The following is a 16,304-nucleotide window of genomic DNA, read 5'->3' on the forward strand; positions in this document are numbered from 1 at the left end:
TTCATAGACTTGGATACAGAGAATAATAGTCTGAAACCACATGATAGTACCTCCCCTGACATAATAATTGGTCAGCACCCACTTTCAGTTTGGTCTTTCTGCTGCTTGGTGGTAGTTTAGGAGTCCTACAAGGTAGCTAGCTTGATATTTACTGTATGTTGTGCATTTTGACACTATTATTACATCATTCCACATGATCTTTTTTTCTTGCACCTCTATTCTTAGATTTCTCCCTTGTGGACCCTTTTCAGGATTTCTTTTCTCAGGCTCTGTGGAATATTTCCTTAATTTTGGATCCTTTGTAAGTGATGTCACCAACCTCTTATGGCTCAGACCTATAGTTCCAGTAATCAGCTGTTTCAGGTGACCAGTCATGTGTCACATGATGCCACCCATCTGTCATCACTTGTCTCAGTTGTGTCTGTTGTCCTTGTTTGTCGCTGAATGAGCCTCATTTCACGATCTGCCACCGGCATTGCACTGGCTCATGCTTACATAAGTCTTCACATCCTCATCCAAATTGTTTTTTTCCTGACTCTTGGGAGTCAGCATATCTTGATAGTGCATCAGGTGTGTACATTAGCTTACCTGGTGTGTGTATGCTACATGCATTGAGTGGCGTTGCAGCCTTATCATTCTTTCTATTCTCATAGGACAGTCATTTAGTGGACTCCATAATAAAGCTGTAAGTGGTTCCTAATCAGTACCTACACCTACTACTTGGCCTGCCACAAACAGAAAAACTTTATCACAAGCATAAATGATACTCAGGCACTCTTTTTTTTTTGACCTGTGCATATTCATTGCACTGTATACGTAAGCTTCTCATTGCCATTTGTCATTAAATTTTTGCATGCTTCTAGCTTACAGCATATTTTGATATTGTCATGAGTATGCAGTTTAAAATGATCTGTTTTTTGCTTTGTTAGATCTCTAGAGTCAGGCATTCTCTGAATTCTACAGACTTATCGTTAACCCCAGTGAGTGTACTTATCATTCTGTTGGTTCATCAGTCTTCAAAATCACACTCAGCTTTTCCATTCTGTTGAGTTCATCTTTGAGTGGCTTTTGCGATGCAAATGGATCTCGTCTACAGGGATGTATGATTGGTTGCACTTTCTCATCCATCCTGATAGTGTGCTCTCCTGAACGGCATTCCAAACCTTGAAACAGGTTCTTGTACTTAAATTCATCATATTCTGGCTCTTTTTTTTTCATTCTAACCTCAGACTCTCCTCACCAGTTCAGCCTTTTATGACCTTGTGACCTCTTTCTTTCTCCCCCTCTTTACTCTCTAACCAAACTAGTGGAAATAGGCAGGCACCTACCATTAGTCAAGATCTGTTCAAGGTTTCTACCTATTAAAAGGGAGTTTTTCTTTGCCTCTGTTGCCAAGTGCTTGCTCATGGGGGAACTGTTGGTTTTCTATTCTATTTCTAAATGATATTAGATTACTGCCTAGCCCTGCTCTATGAACATTGCCGTTAGATAATTTGAGTTGTTAATTTGGCACCACATAAAATTGAATTGGATACAAATAATTTGAAACCTAATGACCACCTTACATACAGAGGACAGTGGGTTTGGTACCGCCCACACATTAGCATAGAGTTTGAATATCTTCTGATGTTGTCATGATGCTTGGAAGAGATACACCAAAATAATAACTAACAGTACCTTTTTCCCCTCCAGTGATGAGGTAGGCGTGATACCATGTCCTGAGGCTCGTTACAACCGCAGCCCAATTGTGTTGGTGGAGAACAAGTTGGGGGTTGAGAGCTGGTCTGTCAAGTTCCTCTTGCCTTACGTCCATAATAAGCTGCTGCTCTACCGCCAGAGGAAACTTTGGCTGGACAGGGAAGGTAAATACATCATAGCCACTGTGTTGTATCACTGTAAAATAGTTGTTTATACTGTCAAATTGGTCTGATGATGATTATTGTCATTATTATTATTATTATTATTATTATTATTATTATTATTTTTATGTCATATCAATACCCAGCTTTTCATTTAACAGAATATTTTATGCTCACTTTGACTGTCTTAGTTCATTACTGTCTATAACTTACTGGCTAGTACAAACTTTTGTCTTGCCTGAAACATCTTAAATGTTGCAGTTTTCGTACCAATTATTAACTCTTTTTTATACAGATTCTGCGGCATTTTGAAATGCTGCAGAATTCCATCAGAATATCATAGTTATGTGCACTAAAATTAATTGAAAATTAACAGTCAAAAGAATAAAAGAAGAAAACAAAAAAGGGAAGTAAATCATCAACAAATATTTATTCAAAAACAAGTAAAACATTTTTTTAAAAATATGGATTAAGTTTAAACTTCATCAAGAAGTTAACTTGAGATCAGTTGGACTTTACCCAAGATATCATTAAGAACTGAATCAAGCAAGAAATTAAATTACGTCAGATGTTGCAAGATTTTGATGAAAATTTGATGGAAGTTTTACATTTGGGGAAGAAAACCAGAAGTATTTTGAGTAAAATGATCTACCTAAATATTATAGCCATATTAGTCTACTTTCATGTAATCACTCAAAGCACAGTTCAGAATTTATTTACTTGTCATCACACTGGAGACCATGGATGCCCACACTTTTTTGACTTGCAAGCTACTCTTAAAATGACCAAGTCAAAATGATATAGCAGCAATAACAGTGAGATATAGGTGTGTGTGTGTGTGTGTGGTACATATTTATTATATATATGTATCATATGTGTATTTATATTTACATTATTATAGATAGTTATACTTAATTATACAAATATACATACACCAAGTATACTTAATATTATAAATATGTATTGTTTACCTTGCATAACAGCATGAACATGTATGGTACAACACAATTGTGTACATTTTTGGTCATTGCCTTGTTCTGATGGCGTCTTGCACTGAATGGGCTCAATTCAAACATGTAGCCCAACCTCAATCATGTCAGTCATGGTGGAACGGTATTTGGATCGAGATCTTGGATTGGCTGTACTGTATCTCAATCAAGTGCCCTAATTGTACAGTGCGGATGGATAATAGCCTAACAGCCTATTTTAATTTTTTTTTACGCGTGGAACAGTTTATTTTGAAAGGAAGGGCTCCGCAATCAACTCGCATTGCCTTTGCGATTGACCAGTAGATCAGGATCGACGTGTTGGGTGCCCCGGCTGTAGACAAACTAATAGCATGTTAATTTGTTATTCTTTAAAAATAGATCTACCGATGACTTTAACATATTTTGGACAAAAAAATATGGTAAAGAAATTATTCAGTCTTGTTTTTATGTTAGATTTATAGGACCTTCACTTTAAATGAACGCTGTTTTGACTGTTTTGATTAAAGTCTGACAAAACTTCTTTAAAGTGTGTTCATAGATGTTAAATATGAGATGTTGACCATGACATACTTTATTTATTTGCCAGTGTTCAAGAAGATATTATATTGTGTGTCCACAGCTTTAGTTGAGATAACCTGCACCCTGTTGCTGCTGAACCCGGACCTCACCACTGCATGGAATGTCAGGTACAGACATGCAAAATCTGAATAGCATTTGTTAGGCCATTGATGTATGGCTATTCTCTGATGTAACCATCTTCCTTGTTATTGTCCTTTTATATTGTCAATGATAGTTAGCCTGCTAACCCTTAAGCGGGTGAAAATTAATACTGTGAATGCTAATATAGAATAATGGATATTTGGACAGGGTGCATCTTTTCCCATGCTTGTAGGTCAGACTGATTCATTGGGAAAATAATTATTCTACAAATATTACAACCATTATTAGTTGAGAACACTGTTAAGCATTCATTCGGGCAAAAGTGCACATGAAAGTCTTTCAACTAGAGAATTTTATTAGTACTTTCTGATAATGTTTCAGAATAGTTCATGACTGAAATAGCTTCTTATACTTGAAAATTGTTTGATGCATTTTTAAAACACACTAGTGACAACATTAGCACCTCAGTTATCCAAATTTTGCCAGCGATAGTCTTGCTCCTCATTTCAAGTTAATACGAAAATTCGCACCCAAGCCATTGTTTTTTTTCTTTTACGTACTTGGTATCAGGATGTTTCTAAAAGTACTGCAAATCCCCACTTACATTGACAAGTCACAAATACACTGACACAACCCTGCATTCACTGCAAAGTTGCACTCATGCACAAACCCATTCCTTTTGTCAGCTTGTTGTATTCAAAAGTGGATACAAATTTTTCCTAAGCACAGAGGAAGCAGAGAGGCTCTTCACCCTGTCTTTGTTTAATAGTAGTTCAGTCCTTTAAAAACAGTTGTACGGAACAAAGTTTAGGCAATTAACCTCATAGTCTGATTGCGTCTATTAAGTAAAAAGCAATGGCAGAATGGAAGAAGTATATCAGTTTCTGTTGTGCTGTGCTTGAATGAAACGCCATAAATTTGTTGTGTATGCAACTTTTATTAGATAGTTCAATAGTGTTGAAATAAGTTATCTTAAAATAACACTATATTGGTGTTTCAATGTACATTTTAATATGACCTGCAGTTTGAAGGTTAGTCCAGCCTGAACATCAATGGGGCGGTTGATCTGACTGGAGGACTGGAGGTAGTAGCTAATGCAGCAGTTTCCACATAGGCCAACAATACTTCATGTATCACTTTTTGGTTGACACTGAAAGATTAGGTCCTTCAGTTACTGTCCTGTTCAGGATGGAAGAACATAATTACTGTAAAGGATAAACCATATAATTGCAGGTGTTTGAAGACTAGTGGCATGCTCTACTAGGGATGCATCAGATGATAGCTCACTAGAAAAAATCAGTAGGCCATAGGTTGAAGATTCAAGCTTCTAAGTGGTTGTCATTTGCATAGTCAGGAGCTGTGTTTCCCTGTACAATAGAATTCTTACTTTGCTGTTGACGGTGAAGCTGGATAGTTCAATAGGGGGAAAATAGAAGAGGAATAGGCAAGTGAGTAGGGACAAAACAATAAATGATATGCATAATAGGACAGGACAGTGTGCAAATTGAAAAAGTGAAAATTCAAATGTAAACTGTTAGATTCACTGGATGTGCAAGTTGAAAAAGTGCTAATTGATATGTGCTAATAACTATAACTTGAGTGTGTAATTTCACAAAGTGAGTTTGATGTAAGCGGGAGAAGAGAACAATCAGGTGCATATGATTGTCCTGAAGTAGTATCTGGTTGTTGACTCCTGTCAATTTTTCATTTTCTGTCTGATGGCAGTTGGGTTAACGAGTTCTTGGGTCATAAGAATAAGAATAAGAACAACTTATTTATCCGGAACATAACAAGGAAGGAATATCCAGAAGGAAATTGTTGTGCCAGAGTTTCAAGTAAACCATAAAAATAATTAATAACTGTAGGAAATTGTATAAACAGTAAAAAAAAAAAGGAGGGAGAATAAGAAATACAAATAAAACTACAAAGTGTCAAAGTCAAGGCTATAAAGTGTTTTAAGGTCTAAGTGCAAAGATTTGAAGATTCCCTGCGACTGAAGGAAGAGGAATAAAAAGTCTGATAGCCTCAGGTAGGAAAGACCTCCTGTGGTGTTCAGTGGAGCTCCTTGGTTTTATCAATCTACAACTGAAAGACCTCTGACAGGATGTCAGTGTGGCATGCAGGGGGTGATGGACGTTGTCCATGATGCTGAGGAGCTTCTTCAGCATCCTCCTCTCTGACACCTGCACAACAGACTCCAGCTCCACTCCCAGGACAGATCCAGCTCTCCTGATGAGCTTGTTGAGTCTGTTGGTGTCAGCTGTCTTGAGCCTGCTGGCCCAGCACACAACAGCGTCGAAGATGACGCTGGACACCACATGTGGTTGTACATTTCACCCTCCTGTACCTCCGGACGGAGGGGAGGAATGTGAACAGTTCATGCTGGGGGTGGGTATGGTCCATGATGATAGAGGGCACTCTCAAGTCTCCACCACTTGCTGTAGGTGTTTTGTAGTCCAAAGCAGTGGTGCTGGTGTACCATTTGGTAGTACACCAGTACCAATTCGGCTGGACAAGATGCTCTTAACAATGTATCCTCACCTGCATGCCAAACTTCCTCAGCCTCCTCAGAAAGTACAGCAGTAGTTCAGCCTTCTTAACCACATGCGTGGTGTTCAATGACCAGGTACAGTCCTCACTGATGAGGGCACCCAGGTATTTAAAACTGCTTACTCTCTACCTTAAGCTTTTAGATTATCAGTAGCTCTCCTTCTTCATGTCCATTATCATCTCCTTCGTCTTCTCTGTATTAAGGGTGAGGTTTTTGTCCTCACACAATGACACCAGACTTCCACTTCCATCCTGTAGACTGTTTTGTCCCTGCCAGTGATGCGTCCTTTTACCCCAACCTTCAAGATGATGTCTTTGTGGGAGATGACTGTGTTAAGGTCTAAGCTGTAGTCTACAGAGAGGATCCTGATGTAGGAGTCTTTGTTTTCTTGGTGGGAAAGGGAATAATGGAGGGTGGCGACTTTGACGTATATGTTGAACCTGTTGGACTGGGGGTCTAGGGGGTCTGGACATTTGCTCTGAATGTTGGCCAGCACAACTTTCAACAAACTTCATAATGACTGGAGTGAGTGCTACTGGCTCGCAATCATTTAGGCAGGTTAGTGGGCTCTTCTTGGGAAGGGGTTGATGGTTGTATTGTCAAAACAAGGGGGGAATGGTTCTCTGGCCGAGGGAGCGGTTTAACATGGAGGTGAGAACATCAGGCTGCTGTTTGGGTTGTTTTGATCATAGGTGGTCACACTTTCAGGAAGGAGCTACTACAGTGTGGAGTTCTTGACCCAGAGAAGGATCTCTACTTAGGCAAGTTGGCCCTCACTAAATTCCCCAAAAGCCCAGAGACATGGATACACCGGTAAGGCGTGCTTCAATTTAGTATTATACTTGAAAATATCATTTTACACCCAATACAATATTTCTTGGGGATCCCTGCCTCTGTCCACCATAACTAATTACTACTCACTGCAGCATAGATTTTACAATTTTTTGATATGATGAAAGATTCACAAATCAGATGATGTGGACACCAAGAACCATTTTTCAAATAAAACTTATTTTTTTACCTTGATTATCATTAAAATGTTCTGCATCCTTCCCTGTATTTGATTAATTGGAGCTTAATTATTATTATTATTTTTTATCATTGTTATTTTACTTCCACACTTTTCCCTCATATTGTAATTATTTTGATGTCTACCCCATTAACAGATGGTTTTATCTTAGGAACTTTCTAATAATTACCTACCCTTTCATATCCTGTGTAAATAGGAATAAGTAGTATCTTCTTTTAGTTGAATGGGGTGCCTCAGATGTCTTATCTAATCCAAAATATGTTTCCTTGCAGACGGTGGGTGTTGCAGCAGATCTTGAGACATTCCTTAGCTGTTGAGGGCAGCAGGAAGAACCAGCAGCAAGGTGAAGCAGAGCGGGCTGGTACAGATTGGGCTCAGCAGCTCAGTGACTATCTAGCTAGGACACTCCACCAAGAGATGAAGGTCTGCTGCGATGCTGCCTGCCGGTATCCCAGTAATTACAACGCCTGGTCTCACCGCATCTGGGTGATGCAACACATGGCCAAAGGGAACATCAAAGTAGGAAATGTTAGAGAAGTTTTGATAATTTTTTTTTTTTTTCCCCCAGATGTTTAGTTGGCTAGTATTTCCAGTTTAGCACACCATGTATTTTCATGATTGTTTGGGCTCTCCAACAAAAAACATTTTGTTTTACTGTTGTAGAATTTCTTCCCAAGGTTCTCAGTCATGGAGCCAAATTGTAAAATTTTGATGCTTTTCAGATGATTTTTCACCTCTGGTTTGCGTTGTGTGTCTTTGGCATGAATCTAAACTTACTAAATAACTACCAGTAGAGACTGGGACTCTCAGATATGTTTGAAGCAAGCAGAATTTAATGGTTACAAAAAGAAATGCTTACAGAGAAAAGTTAAGTGCAGCTGGCTCCTGCTTCAACTGAATGTGGCTTGGTTCATAGCTGGAACTGACGTATTCATGGAAATCTGTCACTCTTATGGAACCCTCTTTCCCCTTCATTGTCCTTCTATTTCCTCCTCTTGCCTTTCATCTTCTAGTCCCACATAAATTCTCATCAGAATATATAGAATTCTAGTCTATATATGGAGTGTTTTTTTGAGATTAACCAAAGGAATATAGCTTAAAGTTATGTCTCTCACATAGTTGTCATGGCACCCCTCAGAGTCAGGTCTAGGTACCTGGGGGACAATCACACTGATAGCTTGGGAAACCATCATAATAGTGTCACCAGTGAACCCAGGCGAGCACATGTACGATAAAAAGTATAACAGTTAAAGCGGGGGGACCATAATATTCCACATTGAGCTTGAAGAATGGAGCAAAACATAAAGTTCTCCACCTGTCTTGTTTCTAACATTTTCCCCTTGACATTTTCCCACACTGACATAAACATAATTCTACCCACCTATTTGGGCTTTGCTGTGTTAGATGTAAAATGGGAAGTTCAGGGATGGGGCTGCTAATGTGAATTATTACAATCAGTAGAGGTGATTGAATGGTTGTCCAAGTGATTCATTGGGAAGTGTTTATGAAAGATTCTTAAAAGACACTTACTTGCTTGTCACAAAAATTACTAGTACAAGCTTGAAAGTACCCAAGATAATGAGGCCTCAGTTTATGGTCCCACACAAGGGCACACAGTGGGACCGTAAATGTGAGTTTATTTTCATTTTCATACAAAAAACTCCTGAAAAGGTGACAAAACATATGAAATCACTGGTAACTATCACTCAGATGTAAGGCCACAAACAATATCTCCAGAAAAAACTAAATTTGTCTACAAAAACTAAAAACTTGCAACTTGAACTGCAGAATCAAACATTAGAGCTGAGGCCACGACTTGACCAAGACTAGAGTGTATACAGAGCAAGACCATTCTCTCTCTCTCTCACACACACACACACACACACTATATGGCCAAAAGTATTCTCACCTGCCTTGACTCGCATATAAACTTAAATGAAATCCAGTCCCTAATCCATAGGGTTCAATATGATGTCGGTCCACCCTTTTCAGCTATAACAGCTTCTTCTGGGAAGGCTATTCTCAAGGTTCAGGAGTGTCTTTATGGGAATTTAGGACCATTCTTCCAGAGGTGCATTTGTGAGGTCACACACTGATGTTTGATAAGAAGGCCTGGCTCTTGGTCTCCACTCTAATTCATCCCAAAGATGTTCTATTGGGTTGAGGTCAGGACTCTGTGCAGGCCAGTCAAGTTAATCCACACCAGACTCAAGTCATGTTGCACAGTCATGTTGGAAAAGGAAGGGGCTAGCTCCAAATTGTTCCCACAAAGTTGGGAGCATGGAATTGTCCAAAATGTCTTGGTATGCTGAAGCTTTCAGAGGTGGTTTCACTGGAACTAAGGGGCCAAGCCCAGCCCTTGAAAGACAACCTGTAAGGGGATAATTCTTATTCAGGTTGGTCTAAAATTAAACCTGTAAAGAGGAGACTGAGGTTGTCATAAGAAAAACACAGACAAGCAACTATTCTTTTGAGCTCTGCAGAGGGGGAGACTCAAGCTGCTCTTTGAAGGCAAGATCCAGAGAGTCCCACCGAGTTCCTCCTTGCTCGACTTTTTATTGTGTGAAAGTGTATTGGTGTTGTTGACAGGATCCTATACAGGGAGAGGGTAATTCCTGTTCACATTCAGGGGCATAGGTTCCTTATCAGGGGGGGAGGTTCCCATTTGCTTTGCAGTCATTTGGCAGACACTTTCATCCAAAGCGATTTACAGTGGAGGTGCAGGGGATTGAACTCAGGACCTCATGCATGCGCTCTACCACTGAGTTGCAACACCTTTTATGCTTATTTGAATTTACGATCATGGGGGTAGGTTCCTGTTTAAGGACAAAGGCCATTTGTGCTCAATTGTCTGGCAGTCTTCATGTGAGTATTCGAAATAATATAGCTATGAAAATAGAGAAAACTCAACAATTCCCTCCTGTTTCTGAGACGACGAATAATGTTAAAAACTTCAGCATCATCACCCGAATGTTGGTACGTAGTTTACAGATGACAATTTATACAACATCATTGTCATCTTCCACAGTCAAATTATTATATTTATCGTTTTCTAAATCACTCATAGGCAGTTGCTCATATGTTTGTCCAGTGTAGTGAGTCCTTTGTTGGGTCTGCACTGCTATAATCGCCATCTGGACAAAGGCTACAGAAGCCATTTTAACAATCATGTTTATCAAACAAGGAATAATGCACATAGTAAGCAAACAAAACAGGATAAGAATCACAATTACAGGTGTAAGGCATTTTAAAATTATTTGCCACCAAGTTACGTTCACAATCCATCCAAGGGTCGAATTGTGAACATGGCGTTACAGTATCACTGTCCTCTTTACCCTGTTGCTGTTTTTTTACCATTTTGATAGAGGCCCTTCTTTCCTCGTCAGACTTGTCATTGTTTGTCTCTGCCTTCTCCTGCTGGGTTGAGTTCTCTTGTTTTGGCTGGCTCATCCTGGATCCTTCCAACCTAAATGGCTCAGGATCTGGTGGTTTCTTCACTGACGCAGCTGATGCCTTGAGACGAGTAAGACTACTCTTCTTACTCCCTTTTGTAGTCAGCCTTCCCCACCAGCCAGTGTCAGTAGGATCAACAGGGAGTACCTTACAGTGTGATCAATGAATCCAAGTGAATCCCCCGCAATTTTCACTGCGGTTGGTGTGGTCATAAGTACTTGGGTACTTCCCAGCGTGCTGAACTCCAACAGCTTCTCTTTATGACTTTCACAAAGATCCAATCACCAACTTGGACCTTCACCTGTGGAGCAGATTGAGATTCAGGCAGATCATTTGCGTCTGTTACACCGCGTTGGCCTAGTGTTTTTTTTTTTTTTCATGTATTCCACCAAGGTTTCTTCTGTGTGGGCCTTTTTTAGGTCTGGATGTGTCATCGGTAATCTGAATGATCTATCATGTATTATTTCAAAAGGATATTGTGGATCTGGAAACCTTCCTTTCCTTGGTCTTAAGTTTGCTTGAGCATTATGTTAATGCATGTTATAAATAGGAATTAAGGTTAATGGTATAGAAGTGTTGTGATAATAGTACCTACATCCCTCCTGTTGACACATGGCAAGGCCCATGAGTAAAAAAGAGCTACTGTTTTATTTAATGATTACGGTAGGATGAGTTTTTCATTTATCACTAAAATTCCATTGAAGTTTGTTGCTCCTCTCTTGAGCCAGGATTGTCTTTCAGCAGCTGACGGATTCTCCTGAGCATCCTTTAGTATGTCATTGTCAATTAATGATTGTGTGGTGGGTGTTTGTTTTGCTGCTTCCTTTGAGGTTTTGTCTGCAAAGGTATTTCCTTTTGTAACACCATCTGTTTCTTCTTCTTCTTCTTCTTCTTCTTCTTCTTCTTTTGGCTTTTCCCATCAGGGGTCGCCACAGCAGGTCAACTTTCTCCATCTAACCCTATTCTCTGTATCTTCCTCTCTCACACCAACTACCTTCATATCCTCTCTCACTATGTCCATAAATCTTCTCTTTGGTCTTCCTCGAGACCTCTTGCCTGGCAGCTCCAATTCCAGCATCCGTCTACCAATATATTCACTATCCCTCCTCTGTACGTGACCGAACCATCTCAGTCTGGCTTCTCTGACCTTCTCTCCAAAACATCGAACATGTGCCGTCCCTCTGATAGACTCATTCCTGATCCTATCTATCCTGGTCACTCCCAAAGAGAACCTCAACATCTTCATCTCTGCAACCTCTAGTTCTGCCTGCTGTCTTTTGGTCATTGTAACAGTTTCTAGTCCATACATCATCGCTGGTCTCACCACTGTCTTGTACACCTTTCCTTTTATTCTGGCTGAAGGTCTTCTATCACATAGTACCCCTGACACTTTTCTCCACCCATTCCAACCTGCTTGGACCCGTCTGTTCACCTCTTTTCCACACTCTCCGTTGCTCTGGACTTTTGACCCTACCCCATTCAGTACCTGAAATCCTCCAGCTTCTTGATCTCCATTCCCTGTAGCCTCACCGTTCCACCCGAGTTCCTCTCATTCACACTCATATATTCTGTCTTGCTGCGACTAACTTTCATTCCTCTCCTTTCCTGAGCATACCTCCACCTCTCTAGATTTTCCTCTACCTGTTTTCTGCTCTCACTACAGATCACAATGTCATCCGCAAACATCATGGTCCATGGGGATTCCTGTCTAACCTCATCTGTCAGTCTGTCCATCACCATTGCGAACAAGAAGGGGCTCAGAGCTGATCCCTGATGGAGTCCCACCTCCACCTTGAACTTCTCTGTTACCCCTACAGCACACCGCACCACTGTCTCACAGCTAGCATATATGTCCTGCACCAGTCTAATATACTTCTCTGCCATTCAAGATTTCCTCATACAATACCAGAGCTCCTCTCTTCGCACCCTGTCATATGCTTATTCTAGGTCTACAAAAACACAATGCAGCTCCCTCTAGCCTTCGCTTTACTTCTCTATTAGCATTCTCAACGCAAATACTGCATCTGTAGTACACTTCCTAGGCATGAAGCCGTACTGCTGTTCACAAATGCTGACTTCTGCTCTCAGTCTAGTTTCCACTACTCTTTCCCATAACTTCATTGTATGGCTCATCAACATTATCCCTCTATAGTTGCCACAATTCTGCACATCCCCTTTTTCTTAAAAATAGGCCTTAAAAATAGGTAACACCATCTGTTTCTGATTGATTTTATTACTGCTAATTTCCGCAGGAGCAGAAAAGCTGCTAGTAGTTCTGTTAAGAGTGGTTCCTGTGCATCGTGTATTTGCAAGTGTATTGGCAGTTCCTATGTCCTCTATTTTAAGTCGCTTTGGATAAAAGCGTCTGCCAAAAGCAATGTAATGTAATGTAATGTAATGGTGCATGCGTTACTGTCCTTTTACATTGTCAATGATAGTTAGCCTGCTAACCCTTAACCGGGTGAAAATTAATACTGTGAATGCTAATATAGAATAATGGATATTTGGACAGGGTGCATCTTTTCCCATGCTTGTAGGTCAGACTGATTCATTGGGAAAATAATTATTCTACAAATATTACAACCATTATTAGTTGAGAACACTGTTAAGCATTCATTCGGGCAAAAGTGCACATGAAAGTCTTTCAACTAGAGAATTTTATTAGTACTTTCTGATAATGTTTCAGAATAGTTCATGACTGAAATAGCTTCTTATACTTGAAAATTGTTTGATGCATTTTTAAAACACACTAGTGACAACATTAGCACCTCAGTTATCCAAATTTTGCCAGCGATAGTCTTGCTCCTCATTTCAAGTTAATACGAAAATTCGCACCCAAGCCATTGTTTTTTTTTCTTTCACGTACTTGGTATCAGGATGTTTCTAAAAGTACTGCAAATCCCCACTTACATTGACAAGTCACAAATACACTGACACAACCCTGCATTCACTGCAAAGTTGCACTCATGCACAAACCCATCCCTTTTGTCAGCTTGTTGTATTCAAAAGTGGATACAAATTTTTCCTAAACACAGAGGAAGCAGAGAGGCTCTTCACCCTGTCTTTGTTTAATAGTTCAGTCCTTTAAAAACAGTTGTACAGAACAAAGTTTAGGCAATTAACCTCATAGTCTGATTGCGTCTATTAAGTAAAAAGCAATGGCAGAATGGAAGAAGTATATCAGTTTCTGTTGTGCTGTGCTTGAATGAAACGCCATAAATTTGTTGTGTATGCAACTTTTATTAGATAGTTCAATAGTGTTGAAATAAGTTATCTTAAAATAACACTATATTGGTGTTTCAATGTACATTTTAATATGACCTGCAGTTTGAAGGTTAGTCCAGCCTGAACATCAATGGGGCGGTTGATCTGACTGGAGGACTGGAGGTAGTAGCTAATGCAGCAGTTTCCACATAGGCCAACAATACTTCATGTATCACTTTTTGGTTGACACTGAAAGATTAGGTCCTTCAGTTACTGTCCTGTTCAGGATGGAAGAACATAATTACTGTAAAGGATAAACCATATAATTGCAGGTGTTTGAAGACTAGTAGCATGCTCTACTAGGGATGCATCAGATGATAGCTCACTAGAAAAAATCAGTAGGCCATAGGTTGAAGATTCAAGCTTCTAAGTGGTTGTCATTTGCATAGTCAGGAGCTGTGTTTCCCTGTACAATAGAATTCTTACTTTGCTGTTGACGGTGAAGCTGGATAGTTCAATAGGGGGAAAATAGAAGAGGAATAGGCAAGTGAGTAGGGACAAAACAATAAATGATATGCATAATAGGGCAGGACAGTGTGCAAATTGAAAAAGTGAAAATTCAAATGTAAACTGTTAGATTCACTGGATGTGCAAGTTGAAAAAGTGCTAATTGATATGTAAACAGTCAACTGTAACTTGAGTGTGTAATTTCACAAAGTGAGTTTGATGTAAGCAGGAGAAGAGAACAATCAGGTGCATATGATTGTCCTGAAGTAGTATCTGGTTGTTGACTCCTGTCAATTTTTCATTTTCTGTCTGATGGCAGTTGGGTTAACGAGTTCTTGGGTCATAAGAATAAGAATAAGAACAACTCATTCATCCGGAAGGAAATTGTTGTGCCAGAGTTTCAAGTAAACCATAACAATAATTAATAACTGTAGGAAATAAACAGTAAAAAAAAAGGAGGGAGAATAAGAAATACAAATAAAACTACAAAGTGTCAAAGTCAAGGCTATTCTTCATCATCATCATCATCATCTTCCATTACATAAACTGATGTCTCTTTGGTTGTTTGTAATTTCTCCGCATGCCGTGCATATACCATAACCCTTTCTACTGTCGCTGTTTCCCAATCAATCAGGTGTTTCTTTACCCATGCACTTATTTTCGGATAAATTTCTTTCAGCAGTCCAAGTTTCAGATGTTGTTGGTAGGGAGAATCATTCTGCTCATTGAATTCTAATCCACTATGGCTTCTAATTTTCCCTTCATAGCGGAATTGAAACTGTTTAACAGGTTCTCCTGTGTCTCGTTTCTTCATTTGTATATTTTGTGTTCGTATAATGGCTTGTTCTATCCATTTTTTAACTTTTCTTACTTCGTCAAACTTTTTGTCACTTCTTCTGGTTTTTGCATTTTTCGTGTTCATCCATAAGTTTCTCTTGTATTATTTTCAATGATGCCAATCTTAATTTTCCATCCCAGTTGTATTTCCTTTTCCATGTTCTTACATATTTTAAATTATCTGGATCCAATTTGTGCATGTACTTCAAATCCCCTTCCAGGTCTTTTTCATTTTTACACCTACAAGAGTTTCCCATTTTACACTACAGGTTGTTGTGGTTAACTATCAGTCACAATGTTCACAGAGATCATCGACTGTGCCAAGCTTCTACAGAACCTAGTATTCTGCAGACACAGCTGTCACTGCAAACCAAATTTCTCAATTTTAACCACAACCAAAAAAAAATTAAACTTACTTCAGAGACTGACTCTAATCAGTGTAAAAATCTCTTTGAAGTAACAACACACACAATTACACTGCCCAGTGCACTCTGATGTACTTTCTTTTAGTGGAAAAAAGTATGAACCATATCTACTTTCTTTCAGTAGAAAAAAAGTATAAACCATAACAATCACACACACCCTCAACCAAAACAGTTTCACAAACAAAACAACACACACACATATATCAGTCACACACAGATACAAACAAAATAGGTTCACAAACAAAACATCACACACGTATCAGTCACACACACACACACAACCCAGTCACTCTGCTGTACTTTCTTTTCGCGGAAAAAGTATAAACCATACCCAGTCTGATAATTTGGTGTTACCTCCTCGGCCCTTCTCGGTCCGATCGGATTCCGTCAATCCAGCGATGGCAGGTGTAAGGAAGATGTTCTAACCACCGGCCAGGTAGAGAATTCACTTTCTGGATCTTTCTCTCAGATCACTAGATCTGGCCGTCGACGGGCTTCGGCGTGTCCTCCTCCACTGGCCAATTGCGGATGTGTTGGGATTCGGGTCACGGCAACAAGTTTTGTTAGGAAGTAATTCTAATTCAGGCTGGTCTAAGTTGAAGCCTGTAAAGAGGAGACTGAGGTTGTCATAAGAAATAACACAGACAAGCAACTATTCTTTTGAGCTCTGCAGAGGGGGAGACTCAAGCCGCTCTTTGGAGGCATGAGCCAGAGAATCCCACCGAGTTCCTCCTTGCTCGGCATTTTATTGTGTGAAAGTGTATCAGTGTTGTTGACAAAATCATATAC

At 39.6% G+C, this 16,304-nt stretch overlaps 1 protein-coding gene across 3 annotated transcripts in view; it reads left to right on the forward strand.

Annotated features, from left to right (window-relative positions):
* The window catches only part of ptar1 (protein prenyltransferase alpha subunit repeat containing 1), a 30,029-nt gene that overhangs the window by 4,953 nt on the left and 8,772 nt on the right, over window positions 1–16,304 (forward strand). Inside the window, exons 2-5 of one of the 3 annotated variants that reach the window (XM_086173407.1) lie at window positions 1,693–1,862; window positions 3,468–3,534; window positions 6,768–6,872; window positions 7,362–7,617. In XM_086173407.1, coding sequence (XP_086029533.1) covers window positions 1,693–1,862; window positions 3,468–3,534; window positions 6,768–6,872; window positions 7,362–7,617 — 598 coding nt within the window. The remainder of the gene's footprint in view (window positions 1–1,692; window positions 1,863–3,467; window positions 3,535–6,767; window positions 6,873–7,361; window positions 7,618–16,304) is intronic. The other 2 variants (XM_086173408.1, XM_086173409.1) reach the window with 2 other exon arrangements.

This window comes from Fistularia commersonii, chromosome 26 (genome assembly GCF_037954325.1).
Source record: "Fistularia commersonii isolate RoL2024-O1a breed Wild chromosome 26, RoL_Fcom_v1.0, whole genome shotgun sequence".
NCBI lineage: Eukaryota > Metazoa > Chordata > Actinopteri > Syngnathiformes > Fistulariidae > Fistularia > Fistularia commersonii.